This window comes from Orycteropus afer, unplaced genomic scaffold (assembly GCF_000298275.1).
Source record: "Orycteropus afer afer isolate SDZICR_OR568_19922 unplaced genomic scaffold, OryAfe1.0 scaffold00021, whole genome shotgun sequence".
Lineage (NCBI taxonomy): Eukaryota > Metazoa > Chordata > Mammalia > Tubulidentata > Orycteropodidae > Orycteropus > Orycteropus afer.
In genome coordinates, this window is record NW_006921608.1 from 1,321,110 (window position 1) to 1,336,555 (window position 15,446).

The 15,446-nt window shown below is 42.3% G+C and overlaps 1 protein-coding gene across 1 annotated transcript; it reads left to right on the forward strand.

Annotated features, from left to right (window-relative positions):
* Nucleotides 1-1,990: 1,990 nt before the first annotated feature.
* KCNV1 (potassium voltage-gated channel modifier subfamily V member 1) lies at nucleotides 1,991-9,150 on the forward strand. Its single transcript, XM_007934756.2, has 3 exons — nucleotides 1,991-2,636; nucleotides 3,438-3,967; nucleotides 8,639-9,150. Exons 1-3 carry the CDS (start codon nucleotides 2,170-2,172, stop codon nucleotides 9,148-9,150), a joined length of 1,509 nt encoding a protein of 502 aa, XP_007932947.1. The 5' UTR covers nucleotides 1,991-2,169.
* Nucleotides 9,151-15,446: the final 6,296 nt, after the last annotated feature.

Sequence of the window (15,446 nt, forward strand, 5' to 3'; positions counted from 1 at the left end):
AAAAGACATCTTTAAAGTCTTAAAAAGCTAGTCTCTTTATATATATATGTTTTCAAACTCAATAGAAAACAAAGGAGAGGAGTGATGTTCGTTCTATCTTGCTAAGACTTTTGAAAAACAGGATTCCAAGATGCTTGCTGGAAAAGAGAAAACCTTGAATGTATGCTACTCAAAGTTCTTAATAAGAAGTTTTCTAACTCTGGGTTTAGGAGCTCTGGTGGTGTAGTGCCTAAGGCATTTTGACTGCTAACCAGAAGGCTGGCGGTTGAAACTCACCAGCCACTCCTGGGAAAGAAGATAGAGCACTCTAGTTTGGACAATCTACTTCCGTAGAGATATCGCTTCTGAAACCCAAGGAGGGGTCGCTGTGAGTCTGGACCGACTGGAGGGCAGTGAGTTGGGTTTTTTTCGGTAGTTTGCCAGACTTCTCCAATTGTTAAACTCTGCTCTTGAGCATCTGTGAGGATGCAGATTCCAGGAAACAGGCACTAAATACAGCAGTTCTTGAAGTGTCTTCAGGATGAATATAACATGCAGTGTCGCCGAGTGCCTCACTTCCTCCCCCGGCCTCACTTCCCTCGGCTCCTGCCACGCCCCACTGCTGTTGCTGGGAACCGCGAGGCGGGTGGCTCCGCGCGAGCGAGGGCGGGGGCGGCCGCGCTCAGCTGGAGCCCGGGAGCCAGGCCGGCTGCAGGCGAGGCTCGGCAGCTAGCGCTCCAGGGAACCCAGCCGCGAGCTCTAGACCTGCCGAGTCCGACCTCTCCACCACTGCGGACAAGACCGGGACCGGGAGGATCCAAGGAAGCCTTTGTGACCCACGGCGGCGGCTGAGCGCAGCCCAGATGTGCCAGAGAGCCTCAGGTGAGCGGCCTTGCCCAGCTCAGCCCCCACCTCGGTACCCAACAGGTGGGCGGGGGCGCGGCTCCAAGGGACCCGGGGGGGCACACTTGGAGGTTCCCTTGGGCGCGGGCACTCGGTTTCCTCCTTTACCGAGGCGCCGTTCCTATTTAAACCCCTGCCCCAACCCACGCCTGTTCTATCCTTGCCTAGTTGCCTCCCCTTCTAAATTGAGAGCTGTGCTGTGTGCCCGAGAACGCGCCCAGAACGCACGCTGCCCCGGAAACTTGTAGGCGCAGAAATGGCTGGAGCGGAGGTCGCAAAGTGCCTTAGCGTGGTGGGCACCAAGCGGGGTGGGGGCCGGCAGTGGTGACCCCAAATCAGTGATTCCCTGGGACTTCAACCAAGGGCAGTGGTTGTTGTTGTTGTTGTTGTTATGTGCCGTCGAGTCGGCCCCGACTCATAGCGACCCCTCCTTGGGTTTCCGAGGCAGTATCACTACGGAAGTAGGATTGCCCAACCTTCCTTCCGAGGAGTGGCTGGTGGGTTTGAACCGCCAGCCGTCTGGTTAGCAGGCAAGTGTCTTAGCCACTATGCTACCAGAGCTCCCAAGGGCAGTGGTTAATGATCTTTAATCTCAGTCACGGGGTCACAGCCTGAGGGAGGATGGAGGGGAAGATGGAGAGTGATTGACACCCTAGAAAGCGAGTGAACTGGAGCAAAAGAGGAGATGCTTCCCCTCGCCGAAGCACCCTCCCCCACGTGCGCACGCCCCCACCGAACCGCTCCCGGGAGTTAGAACAAGTCGCGGCGGAGAAAAAGGGAGAAATGCATAGCCTCGAGTCGGAAGGGACTCAGACCCGGTTACCATCTCCTGTGTTTTCAGAACTTTTCGGTTGGGGTTCCTGAGGGCTGGGGTGAGTCTCGCCAACCCCCTTCCTGGCATTCCGCTTAGTGTCATCCTGCGCCCCCTTCTCCAGTCTCGACGCCTCCTCCCCTTCCCCCCAGTAGCTCGGCATCCAATCCGTAGGGCTCCCGGGCTGGCGGCGACCCGCAGCGCGCCCCGGGGCTGGCCTGGGCTGGGACCACACCTGCGCGCCTCCTCTGCGCGCCGCCCCTGCACTTGGCCGCAGGGCTCTCCCAGACCCCAAGGGGCAAGGGGGAAGCGAGCGCGGGGGGTGGGAAGAGGAGGAGGAAGCCGGTGGGAAGCACCCGCCAACTTTCCATCCCGGGAAACCCCGGCTGCCGCCCGAGGCTGCGCCACCGCCCGCGCGGGACCCCGGCCCCGGCGCGCTCTCAACTTTGTGGTGCCCTCAGGCAGCGGCCACCGGGATGGATCTGCCTCTCTGCGGTCGGGAGCCGCCGGACTCGTCGCTGGACAGCGACTCCCTAGACTCGCTGGAGTCTAGCGTCTTCTGCAGCGAGGGCGAAGGGGAACCCTTGGCGCTCGGGGACTGCTTCACCGTTAACGTGGGCGGCAGCCGCTTCGTGCTCTCGCAGCAGGCGCTGTCCTGCTTCCCGCACACGCGCCTGGGCAAGCTAGCGGTGGTGGTGGCCTCCTGCCGCCGCCGGGGGGCCCTGGCCGCCGTGCCCAGCCCCCTGGACTTCTGCGATGACGCCAACCCGGTGGACAACGAGTACTTCTTCGACCGCAGCTCGCAGGCGTTCCGCTACGTCCTGCACTACTACCGAACCGGCCGCCTGCACGTCATGGAGCAGCTGTGCGCGATCTCCTTCCTCCAGGAGATCCAGTACTGGGGCATCGACGAGCTCAGCATCGACTCGTGCTGCAGGGACAGGTACCCGCGAGGCCCGCGGAGGCGGGCGGGGAGGTGGGCGCACTGGGGGCGGGGAGGCGGTGGTAAAGCTCAGCGGGTTGAAACAAACATCTTTGAACTCGGGCCTATGAATAGGTGTGGCCACTTCTAGGCTGGACAAGGGGAAGGGAGGGGAGTTGCAAAGCGTCAAAGACAACTTTTGAGTGGAACTTTTTGTGCCTTGTTTTAGAGTTGGTGAAGAGCAAATTCATATACACGGCAAGGGAGGTCAGGCCCACACTAAACATTGGTAATTGAATGAATGAATCAGTAAAGCAGTGCTCAAAAAGATGTTTGTCTTGGAATGCAGGTTTGGGGTGGGGAATTATCACTGATCAAGACTCATCTGTTAACTTTGAAAGACTTGGATAGAGAACTAGTTCAAATACGCAAGACAGAAGGATGGTCCTTTGACTGTGAAAGTTTATGTTTACTATTACTACTATTTCTTCATGAATACCTTTTCTTTACATTTTTTTTTTTTAAAAAGTTCTATACTGCAAACACCTATTCTTCTTACAAGAAAATTGTTTAATAATATACAGTAATCCAAAGGAGTTTTGCTATGTCTAAATTGTAGGTAGAAAGTATTGTGGTTTCCTTTTTCTATAACTATAATCCTAAATGAGAAATGTTGAATACTGTGAACAGGAGACAGCCTGGGTAAAATACGATTGGGCATTTCACTGAATGGAGACTCATTACTAAGCTCAATTCCATTCTATTTCTGTATTCTCAATTTTTTAAAAGTTAGACTAATCACTGAATTGTCTTCTCTAAAAGATACTTCAGGAGAAAGGAGCTGAGTGAAACTTTAGACTTTAAGAAGGACACAGAAGACCAAGAGAGTCAGCATGAGAGCGAACAGGACTTCTCCCAAGGACCTTGTCCTACTGTGCGCCAGAAGCTCTGGAATATCCTGGAGAAACCTGGGTCTTCCACGGCTGCCCGCATCTTTGGGGTCATCTCCATCATCTTTGTAGTAGTGTCCATCATCAACATGGCCCTGATGTCGTCTGAGCTAAGCTGGCTGGACTTGCAATTACTGGAAATCCTGGAGTACGTGTGCATTAGCTGGTTCACCGGGGAGTTTGTCCTGCGCTTCCTGTGTGTGCGGGACAGGTGCCGCTTCCTGAGAAAAGTGCCCAACATCATAGACCTCCTTGCCATCTTGCCCTTCTACATCACCCTTCTGGTGGAGAGCCTGAGCGGAAGCCAGACCACCCAGGAGCTGGAAAACGTGGGGCGCATAGTCCAGGTTCTGAGGCTGCTCAGAGCCCTCCGCATGTTAAAGCTCGGCAGACATTCCACAGGTATTCAGCCTCCTTGGCGCTTTGTCATTCCCCATTGTTTATAAGCACCGGTACTTTGACCACAGTACAAGGGAAGCAACTCCGAATTTATATTCAAAATGACCACACCCACACATCACCCAACCATACCTCTGCAGCGGTGCTGGCAACAAAACCTTGAGGTTGTTATCACAGCTACAGAGGAAAAGGTGTCTCTCACATTCCTTATTGCCCTTAGACATTCAGACATGATTTGGCCATTGGTTACCCTGAATTTATTGGAATCCAGTGCCTGAAAGATACACAGAAACTAAAGACATTCTGTCTCCAAATGGTTCTAGATAAAACATGCACAATTTATTAAAAGGTATCTATAAATTACATATGATATATAAGGACATAGTTTATCATCTGTGTCCGGAAAAGTATTTGCACACATTTTCCTTTTATAGAAGGGAAAGCCAGTCTTCCAGTGGCTTCCCTGGCTATGCAGAAAATGACCTGCTACTGTGGCCTTTCCAGAAGTTTTACAGATATAACAGAAATATTCTGCTTTAGAAGAAAGCAGAAGACAGTAATTTAATCTGGTGTCTGAAGATTTTTCCTGTACCTCCTCTGCAATGCATGGGCATTAAATGGTAACGGGAATTGCTTAACTTCTTTGTATGTCATCGTGGCTTTGAAATTGTGATGAACTCTCTCCCAGAAGAACCTTCACCAACACACACACTTATACATGCAAAGTATAGTCAATTTCAGGGGAAATCACTCAGATCCATTAAAGATGACCCTTACCTTCCCAAAGACAGTGGTTGTCAGTGAGGCCCTGGAACTATTGGACATTCTGAAGTACAGATACATAAACTATGATTGGGCAGATCATAATGAAATTAAGAATTTCCTGTCCAACGTGTTAAAAAGCAGACTCTAAATTCTAATTACCAGAGAGTTGCATTTAGTATTTGGGGTTGGGCCCAGGAGCATACACTTTAACAATTGCTTAAGTGATTTTGAAGGTAAGTGGTAGACCACACTAAGATGTCATATTAATGTGAGACATATTAATGTAAATAAATGGTAATAGAATTGAGTTGGCTAGAGATTCTTATTCCCCATCTTTCCTTTAATACTTGCCTTATTGGCTGCTTAAAAGAAGTTGATGCTTGTTTCTTCTCCCTATAAATATAGGGAGAAATTAATGTCAGTAATGCCCCAATCTCTGAGGTAATGAGGACTTATCCTAATAGAATTTTGGTAGTGTATTTTCCTAGCTAGTCTCACATAGCACGGATTTGATAATGGGGTTTCCAACAACTTTTAGAAGTAACACTCTTTGTTTTCTGACATACATAATGGGATGCTTTCTCCAAGTATTTATAAACTCTTCACAGAATTCAATTTAAAAACAGCCAGAAAAGACTACATTTTTTTTCCCTGAAAGAAAGGAAAAAGAAAATAATAGTAATTTCCACAATGTCACCTCTTTTCAAGGTTTTCTCAGTTCTAAAGCAAGTATAAGGGAAGTATTAATAAAGCCTTAATTTATTGAAAGGTAAGAGCAGCTCAGTTATATACCTATATGACAATTATAGCATAACATTTAGCAAACAGAGACATAGATGATGTATCTCTCTATATATTAATTGTATAAAGAAAAGTGGGAGCTGTTGTAGATGGAATAGCATTTCAGAGGATAATAGCAGGCCATACAGTCTAGGTTTACAGCCTAGTTCCATAGCTTTGTACGGAAATATGACTTGTCTATCTCACTCTACTCACCTGTAAAATGACATAATAATTAAATCAATTTCTTATGATTGCCTTGAAGGTGATATTGCCTTGAGGTGTAATATGCTAGAAATTCAGAATACAGGTTTTGTGTTTCTTCACAAAATTGCTTAGAACATTTCATTATGAAATGAATACAGTCCTCTCTGACAAATGTTATGATTTTTTTTCTCATATAGTGTTACTTTAAGAAATGCAATTCAATATATACACACTAAGGTCTGTTTTCTAAAAGGTATATTAAAATGTATTCTTTTGAGGTTGAACCTCAAAATTAATACCCATTGATCTTTAAAAATAGCTGGTCAGTAATTCAAGAATATCTCAATTCTGAAAAGCAAAATACAAAATGAGAGCACAAACAGTATTTTAATGTATTTCAAATAGTCTTTAGTGAGTAAATAAAAGTAAAGACTGATCCTAAGAGGCCTTTCTTTGGACTTCTGAGAAAATTTCATTGTTAAATCCTGTTGACATGACCTCAAACTCTGGATAAACTTTTAGAAGCATCTTTCTGGTGTCAAGGGAGAGATCTTATTCATTCAAAATCTAGTCCTATAATGGCTCCTCTTACTCCCCTTAGGAGGCTTGCTTCATCTCTTCACAGGTTAGATTATCATGGATATGTCTCCCAGGAGCACAGTGAATCCTCAGAACCAGCAAGGGGAAATCCAGCAATGCCTCTGAATTGAGTGAGTGCCCTAGGTGGCTCCACTCCCCTTTACCTCTTTATAACAGTGGAATATTCTGTATTCAGGCTTATCTCTTCATTGTACTTCATTATACAAAAAAAAAAAAAAAAAACTCACTGCTGTGCAGTCGTTTGCAACTCATAGCGACCTCTCCTTGGGTTTCCCAGGTGTATCTCTACAGAAATAGATTGCCCAATCTTCCTTCTGAGGAGTGAGTGGTATGTTTGAACCACCAGCCTTCTGGTTAGCAGTCAAATGCCTTAGACACTATGACACCAGAGAGGAAATTAGAAATTCCCCAGAGTTAGGAAGATGTTTTTCTATGCTTTGATATTAAGAATTTGAACTCCAGTGATGTCATGGGAGTTCAGGAATGCCTCCTCTTGATACACCTCTGAGAACAACCTCCAGTTGTACATATGATGGTCTCATTTCAGCATGCCACTGATAAATTGCTTATACTGATTTCACTTCATCTCCGTAGTATGCACCCTTTATGTCCTCTGGTTTTCAAACAATGAGACTTTTAATTGTGTTAAACTTTGTCAGAAAGGTGAGAGAAACAGACCGGAAGGAAGGTTGGGCAATCCTACTTCCGTAGTGATACTGCCTCGGAAACCTAAGGAGGGGTCGCTATGAGTCGGGGCCGACTCGACGGCACGTAACAACAACAACAACAACCATAAGACTGGCATTAGAAAGAGTTGTTAGAGCGACAATGAAACGCAGGTCTGGCCAAGTGACCCCGCCTAGTGCAATGTTGCAAAGGTCTCCCATTGTTTAGGTTAAAGTCCACTCATATAACACGCTCTCTGCATGCTCCTAACCATTAGCATATATATATATATGTATGTATGTATATAGGAGCTCTGGTAGCATAGTGCCTAAAGCATGCCTAAAGCACTTGACTGCTAACCAGAAGGCTGGTGGTTCAAACCCACCAGCCACTCCTTGGAAGGAAGATGGGGCAATCTACTTCCGTAGTGATACTGCCTCAGAAACCCAAGGAGTGGTCACTATGAGTCAGGTCCGATTCAACGGCACATAACAACAACAATGTATGTGTATATATATATATATATATATATATATCTGTATCTATGTATGTATGTAGTTAGGTGCCATTGAGTCAGTTCCAACTCACAGCGACCCCTGTGTATAATACAAGGAACACTGCCTGGTCCTGTGCCGTCCTTACAATCATTGCTATCTTTCAGCCCATTGTTGCAGCCACTGTGTCAATCCATCTCTTTCTTTTCATTGACCTCTACTTTAGTAAGTATGATGTCCTCCAGGGACTGATACCTCCAGATAACATGTCCAAAGTTCATGAGACAAAGTCTCACCATCCTCACTTCTAAGGCGCATTCTGGCTGTACGTCTTCCAACATGGATTTGTTCATTCTTTTGGCAGTCCATGACATGTTCAAGATTCTTCTCCAATGCCATAATTAAAATGCATCAATTCTTCTTTGGTTTTCCTTGTTCATTGTTCAGCTTTTGCATACACATGAAACAATTAAAAAGAATGCTGCTTGGGTCAGGCAATCTTAGTCTTCAAAGTGACAACTTTTGCTTTTTAACTTTAAAGAGGTCTTTTGCAGAAGATTTGCCCAGAACAATATGTCATTTGATTTCTTACTGCTGCTTCAATGGGTGTTGATTGTGGATCCAAGTAAAATGAAATACTTGACAGCTTCAATCCTTTCTCCACTTATCATGATGTTGCTTACTGGTCTAGTTGTGAGATTTTTTGTTTTCTTTATGTTGAGGTGTAATCCCCACTGAAGGCTATAATTTTTTATCTCCATCAGTAAGTGCTTCAAATCCTTTTCACATTTGGCAAGGGAGGTTGTGTTAAAGCATTTCACAGGTTGTTAATTAGTCTTCCTCTGTTCCTGGTGTCATGTTCTTCTTCATATAATCATATACATATATGTGGTTTTGTGTGTGTTTGAATATTAAGTGCTTAATAAATACTTAAGTAAACGAATGAATCTATCTTTCTGCCTATCCTCCACCTGGCCCCATCAACTAGACTTTGCTCTTCCAAAAGACAGGGAGGTTGACTTGATCATCTTGTAGCCTCAGAACCTTGCCCAGTGCTGGGAACATAGTAAGTGTGTAATTCATGTTTATGCAGGGAGGGAGGGAAAAAGAGGGAAGGAGAGGAGAGGACTGCCAATGACTAATAGCAATTGTTCTGTTACAGGTTTACGTTCACTTGGAATGACTATTACCCAGTGTTATGAAGAGGTCGGCCTACTGCTCCTATTTCTGTCTGTGGGAATTTCTATATTTTCAACTGTGGAGTATTTTGCTGAGCAAAGCATTCCTGATACAACCTTCACAAGTGTCCCTTGTGCATGGTGGTGGGCCACAACATCCATGACTACTGTGGGATATGGGGACATTAGACCAGACACCACGACGGGCAAAATCGTGGCTTTCATGTGTATATTATCTGGAATCCTTGTCTTGGCCTTGCCTATTGCTATTATTAACGACCGCTTCTCTGCTTGCTACTTCACCCTGAAACTCAGGGAAGCAGCGGTGAGACAGCGTGAAGCTCTGAAGAAGCTTACCAAGAATATAGCCACTGACTCATATATCAGTGTTAACTTGAGAGATGTCTACGCTCGAAGTATCATGGAGATGCTTCGATTAAAAGGTAGAGAAAGGGCAAGTACTAGGAGCAGCGGAGGAGATGATTTCTGGTTTTGAATTCACTTTCAATTTATTTATTAAGAGCTTATGTAAAATTAACTCCATTGATAAAGGCTTGATATGATGTCTCTATAACTTGATGAGTCTTTTTTGACCACTACCTGTCTTAATTTTTTCTGATATATTCCTTTAGTATATATCGATATGCTAAAGTATTTCACAATCCCCATAACAACTGAAAACAATTTTCCTTGGAAGGTAATTGAATCTATTTTCACATTTGAATCTCACAAATGGTCTTTTAACACAACCAGATATAATTACATCAGTGTATACATTCTTGAGTTTTAAAATATGAAATAACATCATTGCAATACATACAGAAAATTAAAAGGTTTTGCACATCACTAATTTTGTTTTTGCACTGTTAATTTTATATATATATATATATATATATATATATATATATAAGAAGTTACACTGCATAGTGCAGAGTAAAGATAAGTGAACATTTGAGAGCATACTGAACAGCTTTGCTATTTAAAACTATTCATCAAGGAAATAAATTATTCCCTATCGGTTAACATTGTAGAATAAACCAACTAGCTTTGCACAGGGAAAACCCAGATTTAATGTTCATAGATTTTGCCCCTATCTGCCATCTGTGAAAATCCTGGTTACAAATAGATGAAAAAAGAACTCTGAATCCCATCATCACGAATGGAGGTGGAAATCCCAAAACTACTAAGACTGTCATAGATGAGTACTGCACACAAGCTCTGAAGAATCAGACACCACTCTCCCCACAAGAAGCCCTGGTGGGCCAAGGTTAAGCATTCAGCTGTTAACCAAAACGTTGGTGATTCAAACCCTCCCAGAAGCTCCACGAGAGAAAAACCAAGTGATCTTCTCCCATAAAGATGACAGCCTAGAAAATGCTATGACACAGTTCTACACTCAGTCACACTATGAGTCAAAATCAACTTGATGGCACCTAACAACAAGGACCTTCTCTCCACTGGGTCCATTATGTGCAGCGTATCGCTCAGTTCTCCGTGGAAATCAGATGCTCTATAAATGTCTGTTTATGGATGTACTGTACAAGTTACATTTAACATCATACATATATAAAGATAAAAAGTGAACATTCTAGATTTACTGCTAAATATACATCATTATTGCACAAAATAGCAGATATTTTATTTTCATAAATGTGTAAGGTTGGATAACGAGATAGTAAGTGAGGAGTAGGTGCACTGATATTATTTAATAAACTTACTTCATTGAAGGAGAATGTTAGGTTGATTGGCATCACTAGATGAACTTTAAGATCTTTTTAGCAACAACAAAAAATATTATGGACAGCTTTTTGACTGTTGGGGGTAAATACTGAATGTTCCAACTTTGTAGGCATTTGACAGCGTTTTGACATTCCTTCATAATATGATAAAAACCCTAGACATTCTGTTACATAATTAAAGCCAAAAGCTATAAAGCTAGGAACTAGTTTATCATGCCCAATACGCTAGTAATGAGATTTTAAAAACAGAACAAAAAAGAATGTACATCAATGCATGTATTCTCAATGAGGGCAATGTTGCCTCAATAAGGGCAAAAATTGGTTCTTGGTAGGGGGGTGCTTGATTTATGTATAAAGCATAGTTGTTCATACAGTACATATACAGATGTAATGTGCCTGTAGTGCTCAAATTGCATCAGGTGGCCAGTTAGGAAAAGATATCAGAAAGATTCCTTGGGAGAATGGTAAAATAAACAAATAAACATTGGGAAACATTGCTTTAGTACATGACTATATTATATTACAGGAGCTCTGATGGCATAGTGCCTAAGGCACTTGACTGCTAATCAGAAGGCTGGCGGTTCAAACCCACCAGCCACTCCTCAGAAGGAATATGGGGCAATCTACTTCCATAGTGATACCGCCTTGGAAACCCAAGGAGGGGTCTCTATGAGTCGGGGCCAACTCGATGGCACATAACAACAACAACATATTATATTACATCAATTGTATTCCAAGTTACCTTATTATATTAAGAGCTTCCAAGAAAGAAAATTATCAATTAGTTGTAAGATGTCATTGATTGTAAAATGCATACAGATTTGATATGTAAAAAAAATTTTAAATGCCACTTAAAATCAATGATATTCCATATGCACTACCTCTACTTTTCTCATATGCATGCTTAACCTCTGAAAACGTTTTTATTGACAGCATGAATTTTAGACTGTAAGCTAAAGTAGTTAAAACCAGTTGGCTTGTTTCCAGATCTCCTAAATATTAGGAAAGATTTGGAAAAGGTAAGTTGTAATAAAATAAATATTTTCCATCTTATACATATTCACAAGTGCCAGAGTGTGGCATTCTAAAAAGTGGAAGTCCCTCAACAAGATGATTTGACACAATGGCTGCCATGGTGGATTCAGGTAAGCAAGGATTATGAGGTTGGTGCAGGACCAGGCAGTGTTTCATTCTGTTGTATATAGGGTTGCTGTGAGAAAGAGCCTACTCGACGGCACCTAACAACAACAACAAAAGAGCATGGCACAGTCACTTGTCAGTATAAATCCCACCCACAGCCTGGCGGGGAAGTAGAGGTTAGACACAGAAGGCATACTTACCCTGGCTTCTCTAGAAGTTTCCCCAACAAGAATAATTATGTACTCTGATCATCACTGTACTCTGTACTCAACAAGCATTATTTTATCTTCAAAATATCCCTACTATACAATAATTATACATTTACAGAGATATATTTTATGTATTATTCATTCAACCAATAATTATTCAGCACACTTATGTATGCTGTGTGCTAGACAATCTTTGTCAAATAAGATGAAGCCCTCTTATGGCTAATTTTCTAGTTAGGGGTGTGTGTGAGGTCAGGGCTAGCGGTGGAGAGGGTAGAGACCAATGAAAAACTGAGGCACTAAAAAATGAAGAAACTTGTCCAACTTCTCACAGCCAATAGGTGGCATAACCAGACTGAACTACAATCTGCATGACCCTGAAACTGATACTCCTGAAAGCTTTATTGCAGATCTTGTTACTCCCACATAACCTGTGTAAAGGAATTCACAAGCTGACTTGTAGGTGGAGAGGTTTACTATGACAATGCAATGCAGTGGAATTATAATGTATTGGATGCACAAAGAGAACTTGAGGGCAGATGTCTCAGTTCAGCATGTCAATGTGGAATTCTTCCTCTGTCACTAAAACCTTTTGACTAACTCTTGCATATGCTGGCCCAAGTTGGTTAAGCAAAACATTATCAGGTAAGCTCAACACTTTGACAAATAATTCCACTTAAAATTTTTAAATGCCACTTAAAATCAATGATGCTTTGTTAACATGAAAAGCCTTATTCTGTTGCGATAGTAGCATTAATATCTTTATCTTATCAATTCTTCAATTCAGATCCAAGAGATATCCGTTGGCAAATGATGAATTCTAGTGCTTCACTTTGTAATGTTTCTTTTCAAAGAATCTCCACCTTCAAACTTTTCTCCAAGTGAACATGATATATGGAAGAAAAATGGCAGATAACCCCATTGGTAACTGAAGTGCTCAATCGGAGGTAAATGCTCAGTTCTTTTCCTCTCTGTCTCCATAGTTCCATTGGTGAAACATCCAGTTCCATGACTTAAATACCATCATTACTTGGTCAACCCTCAAATATGTGTCTCCAGACAAAACCTCTCCCTTCTCCTACATCTTCAGGTTTATGTATGCAACTTCCTACTCAACATATATACTTGGATGTCTAATAAACATCTTGCAATTTGCAGATCAACTACTAAATTACTATTTCGTTAGACTTTATGTTAATTCAAGCCCTCTAGAAGCAGATGACAAGATGAGATTAGATGTTCTTGAAACTTATTGGGGGAAAAGGCATGTGAAGAATAAAGAAGAGGAAACCACAAAAGGTGGGGAGAACCTTCAGAAAATGACACAAATCTTAAGCTGTGAAGGAAAGGGAGAAGAAAGGAGGATTGACAGGAAGAATCTCTGACATAACTCAGTTCTAAGAAAATTCAACCAAGTCAATGAAAACTCCTTAAGTAAAAGTAGCCATTAATGAGACCCATATCTCCTAGAAATTGAGCATCATCACTGGCTGGAAATAGCCCTTGGAAAGCATAACTCTGGTAGCATAGTGCCTAAGGCACTTGACTGCTAACCAGGAGGCTGGCGGTTCAAACTCACCAGCCACTCCTCAGAAGGAAGGTTGGGCAATCTACTTCCGTAGTGATACTGCCTTGGAAACCCAAGGAGGGGTCACTATGAGTCAGCTGCAACTCGATAGCAAACAACAACAAGAAACAATATTTCCCAGAAACTGGGCATCATCACTGGCTGGAAATAGCCCTTGGAAAGCATAACTCCGGCATGAATGTGGTAGTAGAACTGGAAGAGCAACAGCCAAGGCATGATTAGTTAATTATGCAGTTCTTAGCAGGTAATCTGAGTAATGCATATTCACGACCACTACAGTCTGATCATTGTACTGCACAAGTCCACTTCTCCATGTACATTCAAGAGCAGCTCCTCAATGGAACCCAATGGCCTCTCTTTTCTATGGAGAAACTTAGAAGAGGGTATTAGTGGGATGAAACTGAGTACTCATTGGTGCAATTGGTCTTAAGATAGCAACTAAAAAAAGTACCAAACTCAATGCCAACTCATAGCAACCCTTCTTTGGGTTCCCAAGGCAGTATCTCTATGAAAGAAGATTGCCCAATCTTCCTTCCAAGGAGTGCCTGGTAGGTTTGAACTGCCAGCCTTTTGGTTAGCAGTCGGATGCCTTAGGCACTCCAGAACCAGATCTTCTCCCTCCTCCAGAACCCATAGCATCCCATCAAAGTACATTATCTCCACCCACTATACCTTAACATCCTAATAGAGTTTATAAAGATTATTCTAGTCTGACAATGGTAGTCTCAGGGAATCATTTCACACACTGGAAACACTTTAATCATTATCATGTACTGAAGCACGCCATAATTAGTTACGATATATAGAATTGTCATTGCTATGCTATTTACTTTTATTCTTGATCAAAGAAATAGCAGGAATAAAATTGTATTTCAATGCAATCTAAATCTCATTTTCTTTATTTCTGAACAAGTAACTTCGTACTCAGTGCAATACTATTTTAAAGGACACTATTAATAATCCAATGACTGAAAAATACTTTCATATTTACATATTAACTTTGTAAGACTACAGAGGTATTGTGCTTTCTACTGCAGATTGCAAACAAATCTGAATTAATGGAAAAGAAGAAATTAACTTTCAGATCACCTTAGTATGTTCTAAGTTGAGTGACAATTCTTCCAATTACATCAAATCCTATTTTGCTTTCCTTATAAGTTTGGTGAATAAAAGAAGATAATGGTACATGTGTATTTTCTACATTATTCTATTGTTAAATATCCAAATTTTATACATATATATTTTTCTTTTTCCTCAGAAAAAGAATAATTGATCTAAATGTAATTTGACAAGTTCTGTGCATGCACACAAACACACTGTTACGATGAAGACTCTGGTCAACTTGACTGGGCCATGATCCTCAGTGGTTTTGTTAGTTATGATGTTATCATACCCCAGGATGAGATCAGATATAGTGTAATCACTTCCATGATAAGGTCTGCTAGGAGCAGCCAGTCAGTTGAAAAAGACATTCCTCAGGCAAACCTCTCTGGCTTTTTGCTCAATCTGGATTCTGCATCTGGTTCAGCACATCTGACCTCTGGTCCTTTGGACTTAGGGTTCATCAGCCTCTGCATCCTGTGAGCCAGCAGCTTGCCATCTGACCTACGATCTTGGGTCCATCAGCCTCTGCAACTATGCGAAGCAGGAGAAACCTCCAATCTAACATCTGACCCATGGCCTTGAGACTTGACAGCCTGTATAATCTCCTGAACCATTTCCTTGAGATAAATCTCTCTGCATAGATACATATATAAACTTCACCAGTTTTACTTCTCCAGAGAACCCAGCCTAAGCACACACAGAGAGAGAGAGAAATAAAAATTTACAGTAACAAATGTAATTTTAGTATTATGAGAGGAAAAGTTTTCCTTGATATAACCCAAAATCATCTCCATACTTCTATACAAGGTATGTAGAAATAATTTCAATCATCTCCTTCAGTAAGAAAATGAAATCTTCCTTAAAAAGTAATTTTGGTTTCTCTAAATGAGGACAGCTTTCCTGAAACCCCATCTTTATACATGTCTTTGCTGTTCAGCAAATGTTTTATCTTACAATGGTCTATAATTATTATTGCCAAGTAATTCTAAATGGTGCATGTGAAAATAAAAGA